Raw genomic sequence first — 16,585 nt, 5'->3', positions numbered from 1 at the left:
GTTTCGTTAAAACGGTAGTCTACCCCGCCCCTCCTCCCAAACAACCCAGATATTTTTTTCGGGCTGACCCCTTTATTTATTAAGAAAGCTATTAAAATAGTTTAAATATGACCAATGAGCATGGCTATTTGGGTTGATTGGCAGTTGCCATTCTTTAGAATTATTGTTTTTGATTGACAGGCAGGCCGTTGTCAAGGAGAAAGGGCGAGTCTCGCGGCGTCTCCAGGGAAGCCCCCTCCCTCCCCTGCTGCATTACTTTCAACCAGCTCTGCTTTCAACAGCTTCATTACTGCGATGGGTTATTTAATTTTGCGTACACTTTCTCCCACAAATATGCGTTGTTGTACTTTTGGATGTACTTCTCCGTACTCTGTAAGGACCTCTGCCAGTTTTGCGCGGTAAGTAAAATAAAAACATGTATATACGTGGCTGATTGACAAAATGACTGAGCTTTGTTAAACAAACCACGTACGACAATGCTAGTTGTTATTAGCCCAAGACAGCATGCTGATCTTTCAGTGTTTGATGATCTGTCGGCTTGTCAAGTAACTTAATTATATTTGAATGCCTTCCCCACACACAAACAATAATTTATTCCCCATTGCTTTTGAAAGCAAAATGTGTCTGTTTGGCGTGAGAGTCAGGTGTAATTCCCTCCTTCCATACCGTAGCCAAGTCCTTACATCAAGATGAGTAAACATTTCACTACCATTCTGGCACTATGCTGGCCAGTGGCCACATCGGGAAAAGCAACGTAGTCTGCTGTGTTCCTCGTCAACTGTTAAATATTGTTTGTTTCTGTGTTGCCCAAATTGCTAGTTGGTGATGAAATGATGGTCATTGGTACGTTCGTTTTCAGTATGCAAATTGCGTCATTATGTTGACCTGTACTGTGAGTGACGAGTGCATAGTGTGTAATGCAAATTTGTGTCATTAATGTTTAATTGTAGGCCTACTGACGAGTGCATTGTGTAGTAAACATTTCCCCATCCTCATGTGACATGAGTTTCATTCTGTAGGCAAACAACAAACCACACTTCACACTGGAAAAACCAGAGCCAGGACTCACTGTCAGGTAAGTAAAGTTTCAAATCCTTAAAGTATGCTTCCTGAGTTAAGACCAGAGACCTTCCAATGTAAAAGCTAACACCATCATCTGCTTACTCTGCATGTGTTTATATATTAGTAATAAAATAGTAATGAAATATAGTCCAGGAAGAAAAGAGATGCTGAGGCACTCAAGGTTGCAATATTTTTACTTTTTTATTTGGCTACAATGCCTAAGCGTTTCGGCCCTCAGGGCCTTCTTCCGGGCGTATCAAGCTTGTATCCTTGATACGCCCTGAAGACGGCCATAAGGACCGAAACGCCGTAGGCATTGTAGCCAAATAAAAACGTTTTTTTTTTAAAAGAATTGCCAACCTTGACTGCCTCAACATCTGTCCTCCTGGACCAAGTTTGAGAGCCTCTACACTGATGAGCACCAAGGAAAAAAGGTGAAGACCCAGAAGCACTCCAATTACCTGCTTGTGAGTAATGAAATATATGTTGTTCTCATCACCCTTCGTTTGTCATCATTTTCTTTACAGATGGTCTGAAAATGTACAGTAGGCTACACGCAGCAGGTTTCACCATAGTCAACATCATCAAGGTTGGTCACTCCGACCTTGAGAAGAGGCCCCATAAGAGACACGGACAAGGGACCAGCCACTGTTGCCAGTGCACACAACTGAGGACCGACCAGCCTGCTGCCATCTATGATGCTATATAGTACCCGGTATGTAACATTACACTACAGACTCAGCCAATGCTTTCATCCAAAGCTTATCACTTATTTTTACATGTGCCTCCAATTTTGAAGGGACAAAAAGTAATTGGACTGGATAAAAGTATACATCAAGCGTAGAAAAACTCTTAGCATTTTGTCAGTAGCCACTATCTTCAATAATTACAAGGGTACCAATTCTATTGACAGATATGCATGCCCACACCATGAAACTACCACCCCATGATTTTCACTGATTAGGCAGCATGCTTTTGAAACATGAGCAGCCCATCTCCTTATCTATTGTGTTTTCTTCCCATGAACCTAAGGTTGTTGGTGTATCAAACGGTGACGTATTCTAATCACACTTCATATGCCATTATTTTTATTTACAGCGGAGCGGTTCCTGAAGACGTGGAGTACACTGCAGCAGGTATCACATGACCAAGGACTTGGACAACGTCTCTGTTTACATCTATAGTGTATTACACAAGTGAGTGTACACCCCCATATTTCTGCAGATGTAATGGGACAATAAAGACATTTGAAAACTGAAAAAATGAAGTCTGCACTTCAAGCTCATACATTAAATAAGTAAAACAGGAGCTTGGTGAGCTAGACTTAATTTTCAGTTGTCATTTGACTTTGTTAGTCCTGCACCCAAAACTTTTTGAGAAGGATGTTCATGGGTTTTTCCTTTTTAAACAAATGTAGACATTTGTAGACATGAAATGTTATAGTTACTCTATATATACCAGTGATATGCTTCAATTATGTTAATGTTACATTTATTATTTTTTTAAAATAGAATTTGTATTTATCGTTACAGCTGAAGATGTGCACAGTACGCTACTGCTGCATCCTACCACCACAGAGGATCCGATATGCAGAACCAGCTTCTCAAAAACCATTGCAATTATGAAACACAGTTTAATAAATGCTTATATACAGCAGCCCGCACATTTTGTTTAATTTGTAATATTGGTTAACACACTATTGTAACAACTGTTTAGGATCGGTGTTTCCCAACCAGGGGTACATGTACCACTAGGGGTACGTGAACACAATGCAGGTGGTACATGCATTGGCAGGTATCAATAAAAAGAAATGTATGGAGCATAATCATATTGGGATAGAGCAGTGGTTCCTAACCTATGGGTCGGGGACCCAATTATGGGTCGCCAAAGATCCACAGTGGGTCGCGAAAGCCCTCTTGATTTTAAGGGGTTTCGTTTTTAATACCATATAGCCCATGTTGAATATATGACAAAGTAAAGCTTTTAAACTGATATATGCATAGAGGCAACAAAATGTAAGCGACACATTAAACAGTCATTCTATATTTGACTGAAGACAAATTGAGGAATACAATTTTCTAATGAGTTTCCGCATGACTCCCTCTCGCCTGGGACTCCCTCCTCTCGCGTGGGCGCTGGCATGATTGGGTCACCAAAGCTTACAATGGTAAAAATATGGGTCCCTGAAGAAAAAGGTTGGGAACCACTGGGATAGAGGAAGATATACAGTAGACTAGAGCAGTGGTTCCCAACCTATGGGTCGGGACCCCCCTTATGGGTCGCCAAAGATCCACAGGGGGTCGCGGAGCCCTCTTGATTTTAAGGGGTTTCGTTTTAAATATATATAGCCCATGTTGAATAAAAGACAAAGCATTTAATTAATAAATGCATAGACGCAACAAATTGTAAGTGCTACATTAAACATTTATTCTATATTTGACCAAAGACGAATTGAGAAATAAAATAACTAAAATAAGTTTTCGCAGGAAACGGAGGGCATCCGTGTGACTCTGTCTCGTGTGGTTGGGTCACCAAAGCTTACAATAGTAAAAACATGGGTCCCTTAAGAAAAAGGTTGGGAACCACTGGACTAGAGCATGAGGGAGGGGGTACTCATGGTATGACAAAAATGCTTAGGGGGTACATGAGACAAAAAAGAAGTTGGGAGACACTGTGTGATTGAAGTAATGCATTTCTTACAAGCTTGGGAGAATGTCCACTCCATGATTTGCAAGTTTAAAAAGCTGAACATAAGGGTGAATATTTCATTTTAATCTTTATGTCAAGCATACAAAACACCCAGATGTTTAGTCATAGCCTACTGTAGGCCAGCTATGTTTTACTAACTGAAAGGTGTTAACTTTGGTTTGTTTACCATACCGTCTACTTCTAAGAGTGATTTTGTATTCTGAATCTTTTCAAAAACTGGGGGGATCAGCAAAAAAATGGTCATGATGACTGCTCGACACGGCAATCTTCATATTCAATCTTCCGGATGACAGCTTGGCGTCGAGGAGCCTTTCTTCAGCGTCCATGGTTTGTCTGTCAAACGGAAAGGTTTTGCATGTCATTTGATGCCCAAACATTCAAAGTTATTTACAAATGTTCGTAGAGGATTAACTTGGTGTGACAGACACTAACCAAACAATATTTTACACAGATGTACAACATGAAAATTGGAGCATTCTGAGCTCTCACACAAATGCAATGTTGATACTGAGTATTGCTGACATGGATTATGTTTTGCCACACGGTACGCCGACCCCAAAGGCACATCTGCTGTTCTGTGTACAGCTCTGTTTGTTAGCCTTTAACTTCCCATTTGTCTTTAATTGCGGCTACATTACAACGTGGTGAAGTAACTTATAGTAAGCTAGGTCTTTCGCCACTCGGCTGGCTCACGTTAGATGCTAAGCTAAAATTATTATGGTCATCATAACAAGCTCTTCAAGGTTTCGTTATCCCAAAGTATAATTTTATTAATAGCATGGTATATTTGCCATAGGCCTACTTACCGATCACCAGTTCCATTTTAACTTGTGTTGCTGTTTTTATGACAATCAAGGGTTTCTGTGTTGACCAGTTCCACAGCTGAAAACTGGGTTCAATATTTCTGCTGGGGACGCCATGTCATATTCGGGTGGGAGGGGCGGGACATGTCTTGAAGTGTCTGTTTGTGGATTGGCCGGCGATGTCGACCTATCAGCAATGTAGCTCAACGTTGTCAAGGTGATTATTATATTTCCGCATTTTTGGGGCGGAAGTAAATCAGCCGCGGTTGCTTCAAAACCGTTGAATGGAGTTCTATCGAACTCCGCAGTCCAGTTATACTATACACGTCAGTGGCCACAACACATAGACCTCTGCTGCCATCAAGTGGCTATCATATGAATTGTGGTTTTTGTCCTTTTTACATTTTTAATTATGATTATAAACTAATGCGAAAATAATGCTATATGGACTCTTTATCAAAAGTTGCAGTATATCGTATTTAATTCAGTTGATCACGAACAATATAATATGCAGCATTGTCCTCTCTTCAGGCAGTAATGTCACTTTGCCTTTGGTCATAGAGACTGATCTCCAATGTTTTGGTGACTGAAATTTTCTAAACCACACTCCATTTCAGAAGGTGGCGGTAAGGCGCAGCGTCTACCAAACGCTTGAAGGAGGAAGAAGTGATTCAATAAATGGCGAAACTTGTTCTGTTCTGCCAATGATGTTGTTAATCGTTTTGCCTTTTTGTCATGGAAAACGTCAAGGAATTTAATCTGGACGAGGCAGTGTGCAAGACTGACTACGCAAGTAGTGTCGTATTGATGTGTAGGGACTGTAATACAATCTTGGGCGACTCTTTTGGGATATGTGGCGAATATATGAACTCTATCATCTGTTACAGTAAGTAGCATATCAAGTCAAGTGAAGTGTACTTTATTGTCAAACATCTATGTAACAGGATTAGCCCAGACGTTTGAAATTGCGTTTAACCAGTCTCAAATGTGCAGTTTAACGGAAAACATTTAAATAAGACATTGACAATAGGCTAATCTCTCTCTCTCTCTCTCTCTCTCTCTCTCTCTCTCTCTCTCTCTCTCTCTCTCTCTCACTCACTCACTCACTCACTCACACACTCACACACTCACACACACACACACACACACACACACACACACACACACACACTGTATACATCTGGTGCATAATGCATGCCTTTATAAATACATATATATTTGAACCTGCAATTGTTATTGCACAACTGGAGATTTGCCTCAGAAACATTCAACATTGAAATGCAATCCACAACTTACTCAATGTAATCTATGTGTCTTTGTTTGTATTTTAGCTGTCACCAAAGATGTTCTGGTTAAAGGGGATAAGAAGCTATGTTCCGAAGGCCCGCACGCTAATTGGTTTGTATACTACACCTTGCTGTGACACAGTGGGATGCTAGGTCTAGAGCTCTACTGTAGTACCCTGTTTTTCAAAATCTAGGACTGACCGGGGGAATATTTGGCAACATTTGCCATCTATTTTTAAACAATAACTATACAATGTATGATACATGCATGCAAAGGTGTAGATTTGGTTGGAAAGTGTTGGGTGTATGCTATTTTGTATTATATTTGTGAAAAAGTGGGGACAAGCTTCATCTCAAAAGTGGTATGGACATGCATGTCCCCACTATCCACACCTAAAATTACACCCATGCATGCATGGGTTAAACTCCTACTTGAGTGGATATTTGGGGCTTTTAACTCTCAGAACACTGTATGTTGTCTAATTTGTGCTGTCTTTAATTGTTCATGACTGGTCAGCATATGATGAGGATCGGCGTGCACATGGTCTACTGGGAGGAAAAAATGATTGACAGGACAGCTATGATACTGTGTTTCCCATTCATGGTTCAAAGACCAAACAAATAAAAAATAAAATCTAAAGCCTAAAGAATTCAACTTTTGAATAGGAATTTGTACTTTGAAGGACAGTTATTGCCTGTTTTGATTGCTCCTCTAATCAAGACTTGTATGGACTTGTTTCCACAGTTGATAAGTGAACAAAAACCCTTGCATTCAGTTGAAAAGGAAGAGATAAATACCTATAATTTACCCTGAAACACATGAGCACAGAGTGACTCTCGCTCCAATTCACACCTCAACAGGTGTGACTCATGTGACTGCTTTGTTGGAGTTTTTTCTTGAATAGTTTTATGCATCAGGCAGTTAAAAATCCACATTTACAAAACAGTTAAAGCACAAATCTAAGCAGTCACGCTGATGACACAAATTAAAATGACACATTTTGTGTGCGAAGTGCTGCAATTGTGCCTTAACCTTCCACAAAAGCTAACAATGATCACATTGCAAACTCTACAGGCTGGGCACATTGTTAAGCACTCAGTCATTACTATGGCTGGGAATTACCAACATAACAATATCATTTTGTACCGCGATACAGGGGTCATGAATACAATATACACTGCAATGCAAGTGATTTTTGAATGCAATTATGTATTGCAATGTTTCTTAAGATGGGTAGCAACCATGAAATGAATGCCAGAATGCAGTGCAGTTACAATGTAATGCTGCCTTTTAATTAAACATTTGAATTTATTACTGATAGTTTTTCCTGTGTAGTGGTGATATCTTTCACTTCTAACGTAAATAACAGTGTGTAACTTAGCCTAAGGGACCTGCAAAAAAGCTGAATGCCTAAGCCCTTTCTGGGAAAATGTGCCCTCAGCCTATAAAACCCTAAATATCTCAACCTCCGAAGCACATAAAACATGAAATAAGTTGTTTTTAAAAGCTATGACCCTCACCTTGCATTAGAATGTGTTTATTCAGTTCTAATATACCCACATTTAATGTTTTTTTTTTTTAAACCCTCAGATCTCAAGAGCCTTAATGCAGTGTGGTCAAAGACGTGCAAAATGTCTTTGTCATTCAGTGTAACGGATACCTTCTGCTGACTGTAACTGTAATAAAACATGATTCTTAAATTGTTTCAAGTGAATGGATGACAGCCGAGGAGGCCTTCATGAATTCACTGGGAAAAAAATAAAATAAAAAGAGTCATGTTTTTTACAGTTACAGTCAGCAGAAGGTATCCGTTACACTGAATGACAATGTCATTTTGCACGTCCTTGACCAGTACCTACTGTATGTCGCTCCATGCGCCTTGGTCAATGTAGCATATACGCAGCATCAGACTTAAGTGGGGTAGCCTCTTACTGCAGCATTCACTTGCTGAAAATGCTTAACTACATCATAACAACATTGCCATGACATTACAGGGAGCCATAGTGCTGCGCCAAGGGGTTAAGTAAGAGATTAGTCAAGTCAAGTTAGCTTTATTGTCAGATTCTTCATATGCACAGGTCATAGAAGGAAATTGTAATTAGGTTTCTATCTATCCCATGCAAACACAGACATACACAGGACTGGCATTAACAAGTCAGGTATTGAAGTGCAAGACAGGACGAACAACAGTGTAAGTAATAATAAAGTAAAGAAGTAAAAAATAACAATTGAATCATTTTTACAGCTTTCGAATTGATATAGTTTGAATGGATATTAGTTTAGATGAATTTAATTGGAATGGATATATATTTTAAACCGATATAGTTTCGATGCCACTTTCATTGAGTTCCTGTTATCTCCCAGCTTTGTATGAAGGTCAAGCGGCTGTAAATATTACATGAATATAATACTCCCATAATGTGTTGCATTATAGGAAATTAAAATGGTTCGGGGGGTAGTCGATTAAGTCTTTTTAATGGCAAAACTATAAGGAGTTTGAAGCTAAAAGTTGGGACTTTTCCCATTAGGAAGTGTTTGAACTTCCTGTATTTTTTTCCAACCAAATCTTAGATGGTTTGTGTGGGGGCATTCTGAGATTTGGTGTGGAATAACCACTGCACTTTTATAGCAAATTTGATATGTGTATTTTTCACATTTTTTGTTGTAGTGTGTTCAGTTGCCTCCAGTGCTCTGGCTGTTCTTTGACTGTGGGTGGAATCCTCCACTCAACCCCACCAAAGCAGTCAGCTTTGCGCGGCTGCTTCCTTCTACAAAAATGTGACATTAACTGGTAAGGCCAGAAGACCAACGCAATGTGGAGGGGTATGGACTCAACCCAGGATTTTTAAAATCCAATACTAGCACCATCATCCCTGTCTTAATTGTGGAAATGGTGGCTGTGGCTGTGGTTGCCTACCATAGAGGAGTGACTGGCTTGGAGCAGCCAGAAATCTGAATTGAAAGAGACGACAGCGAATAAGACAACAGAAAAAATGATCTTCTTCTTTAAATCCATGCTCACCTGCATTAGTTCTACTTTACCTGTATACTCTGTACTCATTGTATGCTGTTGATTATGTCCTTATTTGTTTAAAAAAAAGTCACTTTCCTTAAAATATATGCTCAATGTAATGTAATGTGCTTTTCACGTGTGCTTTTCATTTTTCATTCTCTGTAGGCCATTTTACTCCCTATGATGTACTGTACGTGGAGTAGAAAAAGTCAAGCCAAAAGGCAGTTTTTTATGTGTCATGTAAAGAATTATGGACACTGCAAACTGTATCATTTGGGTACTCATAAGTTGGAGTTGAATTTACCGAATGCCTTGATTTCCTTGGCTAGCAAGGCTTTAAGATACGCCACTACTACTTTTTTAACTTTTGTTTGTCCTCTCTTGACACAGTTACAAGCTGTCAGACAGCACAACAGTGCCTGCTACCACTCTGAACTTTGACGTAAAACCCCTAGAGGAGGAACTCAACAAGGTGAGTAAAAACGGTCGTCCAAGTCGTGTTATTTATAAGATCTGAGTTGTCAGTGGCTGGACTTGGTTTTTTTTTTCACTCGGAACCATTCAGTTTCACCTTTTATCCCGAAAGTAGGGGTTGCCACCTCTGTCGGACAACAAACCTGGATATTTCAATAGTAATCGATCCTGTCTGTTGCTTGAAAGCAATGGCTCCCTTCATTCTTTGTCCAGGGAAACTGTATTTTCCCCCTCTGGACAGACCATTAACAACTGGGACAGGTGGCAACACTTTTTAATTTGTTATGTCATATCCCTTGCCAACCTCCTCTGTTTATGAATCTAGTACTCAAACGAGATTGGTGTGCTGTTATTGCAGACATCCTAGTGGCTAGATGAAGTGTAAACAAATGCACCCGTCCCTAACCAAAGATGATCAATATGGTAACCCTATTGCCCTCTGCCCTAGCATCTCTGAACCACTTGGAGCTGGAGCTGCAGACTACTCTCCTCATCTCGTTTGGAATAAAAATAGATTTTAAAAAATAGATAATAAATAGATGTCCAGTTACCAATGACAGACTTCACCATTTTGGCACACTGAATATATTCATGTCCGGAGCTTGGGGTGGTGTATGTGAAGACCTGACTCAGTAATAAACCATATTAAGTAAACCGTGAGGTAGTGGTACATCATCTAATAGAAAATCAAAATGTTCTCAATTAAATGACCTGTCAACTATCTATTGGCAGGTTTACCACTTCCTGTAGGTTAAAGTAGCCAGGTTTATCACTTAACCATGTTCTTGGATTTACACCTGACCTCTTATGTTCTCTTGTCTTTTCTTCCTTGGGCTGGACCCTTAGCTGAAACAGGAGCTGGAGTCACAGAGTAAGAGAATGACCATCCTGCAGCATTTGCTTCATCAAGAAAGAAAAGAGAATGCTGGCGTGAACAAACCACTTTGTAAAACTGAATGGCTCTGATTGAACTATGTTGACTGCTGTTCAGGATATGTATTGTGAGTTTACAAGATTATTTTTCCTCACTATCATAAGTGTGTATACACATTTGTATAAATGCGGAATATTCTGGTTGTTACATTTTTATATGCTCTGTTCTGTTCTGTAATGCTTAGACTGAGATATTTTCCTGATCATCCCCAAAGAGGGACACAGAAGGACCCCATGCAATTTTGTGATTAGAAGATTCAGAATTTTAAGAAAGGACACAAACACATTTTTGTATGATTGGCACCATGCTGCTTTTTATTGCTACATATATAATGCATTTTCACTTTCAACAAAATGATCAGGAGGCTCATCTTAGCATGCTTGGTGCCCCTCGTTAAGTGCATAGTTGGACAAAACCTACAGCCTCAACATTTGGAGTTTACAAACGGAATTTGAACAATTTCCAGGTTTTCCGGTTGTGCTTTCTAAAGCATAAATGTTCAACATTGTAACCAACTTTCCATAAGGACAATGCAGGGAGCTACAACAGATTTCATTGCTGGTCATCATTCAAATTCATTATCATGAATTGTTGAATTGCTACATACACAAATGCACAGCAAGAGTTACCCGTTTTGGAACAGAAACTGCTTGCGTATGTCTGTTTTTTAATCAATGTTGTGCTCTCTGATCCTGAAAAATGTATTAAAGAGATACTAAGCAACTTTTGGTTTGAGGCTCCCCTAGTGGGTCAGGACTGAATATGCCCTACTAAACGTACAGTACACTAGACCATAGGCAAAGGTGTATTAAGTAGAAGTACTGTTACAAATGTAATTACAACACTAGTAGTATGGTATGACGTAGTTGCAATTATGCCGTACCATACTACTAGTGTTGTAATCATATCTGTAACAGTACTTCTACTTTGCACATCTCTGACCATGGGTGTCGATCTGGCACCAGCCAATTTGCAAGCATGGTTTTCCATCCACAAACTACTGGGCAACCGTGAGAATGTTAATTCACCCAGCATTTAAGCAATTTAACTTGTTGCTAAATTAACTCAGCATAGTATCAGTTTAAGCATTGGTTAAATTTACGTATCTACGTAACTTCATGCCCAGATCGAATTAACAAGAGTAACAAGGTACCAAAACAAATAATGGGAGATATTTTTTGTTTGTTTGTTTGACACAAAACTCTTTTTCACAACAATGCCGTAGTTACCAATCCATTTCCAAGCAATGATTATTTAAAGTCATATTCAAAGAAACAAAAAGTCATCATTATTATTATTATTGCATGCAGTTTCTACACGTTTTCAAGTTGCCCCGTCATGCATCAAAACACACTATTTCCACTGCATTCCTATAGACAGAGACTACACTCATGGTTATTTTCACATCTTCACATGTCTATATCATTAGAAGGCGTGGGCGGAGGTTTGGCTTTGTAATGTTACAGGGTTACAATTGGGAGTGAAGAGAGCGTCTCTGGACTCTGTACAGTACTGATGAGGGGAAAGTGCCATATGAGGACATGTCTTTGTCACCGTTTTGTGTTGTCGTTAAAGCAGCAGCATATCAGGTAAGGGGAGGCCCTCATGCTGTCACAGGTGGCTAGCTCCCTCGCACCATCACGAGACGCACGCACAACACAACAGACAAAACTGCCGTTGCCACGGTGGTGACCTCAGACATACAGTTTAGTGTGTTTACCCAGAAAATACTAGGTATTCGAATATAGCAAACCACTGTACAAGTTTATATTGCTTTTGATTGCAATACAATGCATATTATTTATATCATGTGCATTGGGTAATGATGCTGTTACGAATGCCGTCGCGATGGAAACATGCAATGTTATGCATGCTGGAATGTCAAAAGGACTGGAAACTGTCCCCTGCAGTGTCAATAGACCAGTGTGCGTTCGTTTGTTTCCACTGGGATTTGGAAAATATCGTTGTATAGAAAGCTTTCCAAAGCGTGTGTTTTTACCCCTTGCCACACCTGTATGTAGAATGGACACATCCCTTGGTCTGGGATGGCTTCTCATTACAATTAGTAAGGATCACCTTAGGATAGGCATGAAACAAGAGTGCTTTTCTTTTCAACACTTAATTGGACCAAACCTGGCACTAAAATCATGCATAACATGTTCTTGTTTTATTGCTCCTACTAAACTCTACTTTACATGCCAGTATGCTATGGCTTAATTGTTTTTATTTATTAGAACTACTTTTAATATGTTCTCTGCTTTCCAATTAAAGTGAGGTATTTATTTACATGTTAATACTCAATCTAAAGATGGTTAATTCTCTAACATAATGCATACCTAGAGTTAAAAGTCTGTGCTACTCTTAGTCTTCTAGGCTATCTAGCCTACTTTAGGCAAACTACCAACTAAGAAGGATGAGAATCTTGTACTCTTGGCTGTTCGAGGCCAAGCCACAATCACAAACCCAAAATTTGCAGATTTGTTAGTTACACACAAGCACTCCTTTCTAAGCAGTTCAAATGGTCTGAACCGTACAGCCAAATATACTGTATATTTGAAATATATAGCTTCTTCCACTATTAATTTGATAATTGTCAAAGACTGGTTGGAAGATAGTTGGCATACTGTGGCAGCTAGTGCACTTCATGAAGGCTACCCCTTTGCTACTCCGTTAAACTAAAGTGTAGAGAGTAAACTGTAGAGTACATGTGATGATGAACACTTGCTACACACCCTTCTGTGAGGGCTCAATCTCACATACTAAAGGAGATGATGGGTAGTTAATGTATATGGTGGATGAGGATAATCTAAACAACCCTTCAAACGGCAATTTAAACTAGCAACAACCAAAAAAACAACAGCAAACCCAAAAAATATGACTATAGCACTACCATGTGCATCTCTGGGACCGTGACAACGGGCATGCAGGTCAAACGTGTGACAATAAAAGGCATACAGACTAAAAATAACCCTTCCCTGCTTATCTCAAACAGACAAACACGCTAGCTATCAGACAGCCAGGCCTGACCACGCGAATCGAGATGAGAGAACAAAGACATTGGGAGTCCCCACTTCAAGACCAATCTCGGACTAATGCTGTATAAAGATGCTACATCCCAGTTCGTATCTAAGGTCTATTCTGTTTGTACTGTGTATACACCTTGAAAGATATAGGTATATATAACTAGAACTATATTACTCAGCAAGCATCACTACCCCGCATGCATGGCCATGTATTATAATGTTGGCACTAAAAGCTGGCTACATAAGCATATGGGACTATACACTTCTTAATGGAAGACATTGGTGATTTTGTTGTTTTGTTGAACAACTTGTCACTTTGTTTTACAATATACATATTTATATCAAAACCATTACAGGGAAATAGGATAGGGAGAGAAAACGTATTGCACAGATCCCGTATCTAGGGTTGGTTGTATGGACCGTACTAGACTATTAGTCTGACTGGAAATGATTTCAAATTCCTCTGGTATTGGTACACACATACTCAACAACCCATCATTTCGTTTAACATATCATTACAATCACCACTTCAGTTTCCTATATCCCACTTTTGAGACAAACTGAATCACCTACTACAACGAAACAAAAAGCAAGCACCCCAGGATATGAATACTACTACCTCTATGAGGAACTAAACTAAAGTACTGTTGCTGAACAACTAAACAAAGTCCTGTTGCTCTGTCATTGCCTTTCGTATGGAGCACATGCAGGTGATGGAAACCTCATGAGATGGACCAAGACACACACACACACACACACACACATACACACACACACACACACACACACACACACACACACACACACACACACACACACACACACACACACACACACACACACACACACACACACACACACACACAATATTTTCAGGATATCTGCAAAAAGTCCATAAGAAAACAGATTTTAAAAATGCATGCAATGATTTTCTGATCCCAATTCACCATTTTCAAAAAGGAAAGAAAAAATCCTTTCAACAAAGATGCATTTAAAGAATCACATGCAATTTCCACTATACTGCAAGGTTTAACTTAGAAAACATGGGGATATTTACTAGCCTATGATTGTCACTGAGGTAGTGAGATACCTGTCCACCAACTACCCACCCCTTCTAACCTCACACACCATTGTAGACTTTTTTTTGGAATTCATTGGAATTGGAACGTCAAGAAACAACCTTAATTTGCATTCCAGAAACAACTACTGATGTGTGAGAAATAACATCAAAAAGATTCAACAACAACAAGGAGTTGTCATTTAAAAATTCTGGGTCCCTAGCCACATCACTCTCATAGTGCTACAATGAAAAAACAGAATACTGCTACTTTGTAGATTGGATGCGAAAGCTACAATCACACACACACACTCAGCATTGGGTTTAGATAAGGTATTGGACAGCTGCAGGGGCACTATTTGGTTTGGTGGAGATGTCATCTCAGTGGTGTTTTACTTGACCTCATTGGTCTTTCATCTACAGCTTGATTACTGCAGTCCTTGCGTTGTTATTGGTCCACCTGGGCATGTTGCATCCTGGCAGGAGTCAAAGACATCCCTCTGAGGGCACCAGAGCATGACTGGTGGTGGCGGACTTGACTTGAGGTACTATAGCTGTGGAAAACAAGAATTAAAATGAGAAATAAAATACATTTAGACACAGGGTTCCCACTGGTGCTTGAATTCCTTGAAATCCTTGAAAATGCTTGAATTTCAATTAAGTGTTTTCAGGGTTGTGAAAATGCTTGAATGTTTGGTGAAGTGCTTGAAAATGCTTGACATTTGTGTCAAGACAAACTCAAATAAATTGTTCCAGTACATCAAAAATCTGAGGGAGTGAGATGTCAGATGGGATTTGTCATTCGACACCCTAAAATTGATTAGAATGCAGGAAATTGCATCTTAAAAACACAAAATTTCCTGGGGGAGGACCCCCACACCCCCTTCCCGCAACCTATTTAAAGGTGCTGGAAGACTGACAATTTGGTGCTTGAAAAGTGCTTGAATTTGTTCATGAAAAAGGTGTGGGAACCCTGTGACAACCACTCTAATGACATTCTATCTCTCTCTCTCTCTCTCTCTCTCTCTCTCTCTCTCTCTCTCTCTCTCTCTCTCTCTCACCCTCTTGAATGTGTGGATGCTGGACATGACAGTTGAGGAATTCTGGATGGTCTTGTTTCATGAGGTGAAGAACAAGGCAACAGGGTTCTGGAAAGCAAAACACCATGCACGTCTGTCAATATCCAGTTGCTATTTATTAGTCTATTACGCATGGCAATCAACGCACATAATGTGATTAAAAGTAATGAAATGATTTAAGCGTGCTAGATTACTACAAACTAGATTTAGCGCTCACGGGAATGAGATTACGATTGCTGGTTACATGCGATATGTGTCACTAATCAATCAGTTCAGCAATAAGACTATTCTACAGGAAAAACTAACAGCCCCTCTATTTGCTATTAAAATATTGGTCAAGTCAACGAGCTAGGTCTGCCCTCAATTAGCATTGCTTCATACCTCCTCAACTGCATGATGTAGCCTGCAATATTAGGCAGTGGTAAACAAAGGATTGCTGGAAGCCGTTTGTTACAATGTAACAAAACGTTACTTACGTATCGCTACAATTACAAAGCGGAGACATGGTGCTGCAGGATCACAGGGACGTGTTTGTTGCGTTCCACTGCACAAGGTATTCGGTCCTCACGGGCCAGGCTGTGGTTTAGCCCGGCCCGTGAGGTCTGCAACTACGCCATTACTCTCCCCGTTTTGCTACACCACTTGTTCTTCGCCCGAAACACATGTCTACCTCGGTGTCCGCGCAGCTACAGCCTATTGCGCCACAGACACATCAGTCAACATCACAGACCCGCCCAGAGCCAACCCACCCAGGACTGTGAAATATAGAGGAAAAATCTGCTGAACGCTACGCCAGATGGAGCTAATGCACCTCTTCATAACTTCATTCACAGACATGGATATCATTGTTCTGTAGGGCAGAGGGGAGCCTCATTTGGCACGATGTAATTGCACACAAGTGGTACAGTAGTGAATCAGCCAGAAATTGAATGATTGTGGTCAGAATTAAAATGTCAAATAAGGTCTCTCAACAGTAAAGATATTTTAGATATAGTTTTGGAAATATGCAATCATTGTGGCAGCAGAAGCCATAGCCTACCTGAAGCTGGAACTGTAAGACAATTATACATATTTGAAATAACCATCAAGAAATAACTATTTAATTAATAACAATGACTAATTATCCACCTGTGTCCAAAATGTG

At 39.8% G+C, this 16,585-nt stretch overlaps 1 protein-coding gene and 1 long non-coding RNA gene across 2 annotated transcripts; one reads left to right on the top strand and one right to left on the bottom strand.

Annotated features, from left to right (window-relative positions):
• The first annotated feature begins 5,210 nt into the window (after window positions 1-5,210).
• oip5 (opa interacting protein 5) lies at window positions 5,211-11,018 on the top strand. The gene is made up of 5 exons (XM_063183480.1): window positions 5,211-5,460; window positions 5,906-5,972; window positions 8,530-8,652; window positions 9,265-9,346; window positions 10,195-11,018. The coding sequence occupies exons 1-5, from the start codon at window positions 5,310-5,312 to the stop codon at window positions 10,312-10,314; spliced, it is 543 nt and encodes a 180-aa protein (XP_063039550.1). The 5' UTR covers window positions 5,211-5,309; the 3' UTR covers window positions 10,315-11,018.
• Window positions 10,568-16,089, bottom strand: LOC134434851 (uncharacterized). The gene is made up of 3 exons (XR_010031947.1): window positions 15,918-16,089; window positions 15,424-15,510; window positions 10,568-14,916 (listed from the first exon to the last, which is right to left on the bottom strand). It is a non-coding gene; the product is annotated as an uncharacterized LOC134434851 (long non-coding RNA).
• Window positions 16,090-16,585: the final 496 nt, after the last annotated feature.

The sequence above is a fragment of the Engraulis encrasicolus genome, chromosome 19 (assembly GCF_034702125.1).
Source record: "Engraulis encrasicolus isolate BLACKSEA-1 chromosome 19, IST_EnEncr_1.0, whole genome shotgun sequence".
NCBI classification, from domain to species: Eukaryota; Metazoa; Chordata; class Actinopteri; order Clupeiformes; family Engraulidae; genus Engraulis; species Engraulis encrasicolus.
Note: the sequence above shows the minus strand (reverse complement) of the source record. Positions and strands in the feature narration are given on the sequence as shown.

Excerpts from the sequence above, each read along its gene's own strand:
- oip5 (XM_063183480.1), top strand. The coding sequence starts at position 5,310 with ATGGAAAACGTCAAGGAATTTAATCTGGACGAGGCAGTGTGCAAGACT. Across the intron at positions 8,653-9,264 it reads CAAAAATGTGACATTAACTG|TTACAAGCTGTCAGACAGCA; the intron begins GTAAGGCCAGAA and ends CTCTTGACACAG. Across the intron at positions 9,347-10,194 it reads TAGAGGAGGAACTCAACAAG|CTGAAACAGGAGCTGGAGTC; the intron begins GTGAGTAAAAAC and ends CTGGACCCTTAG.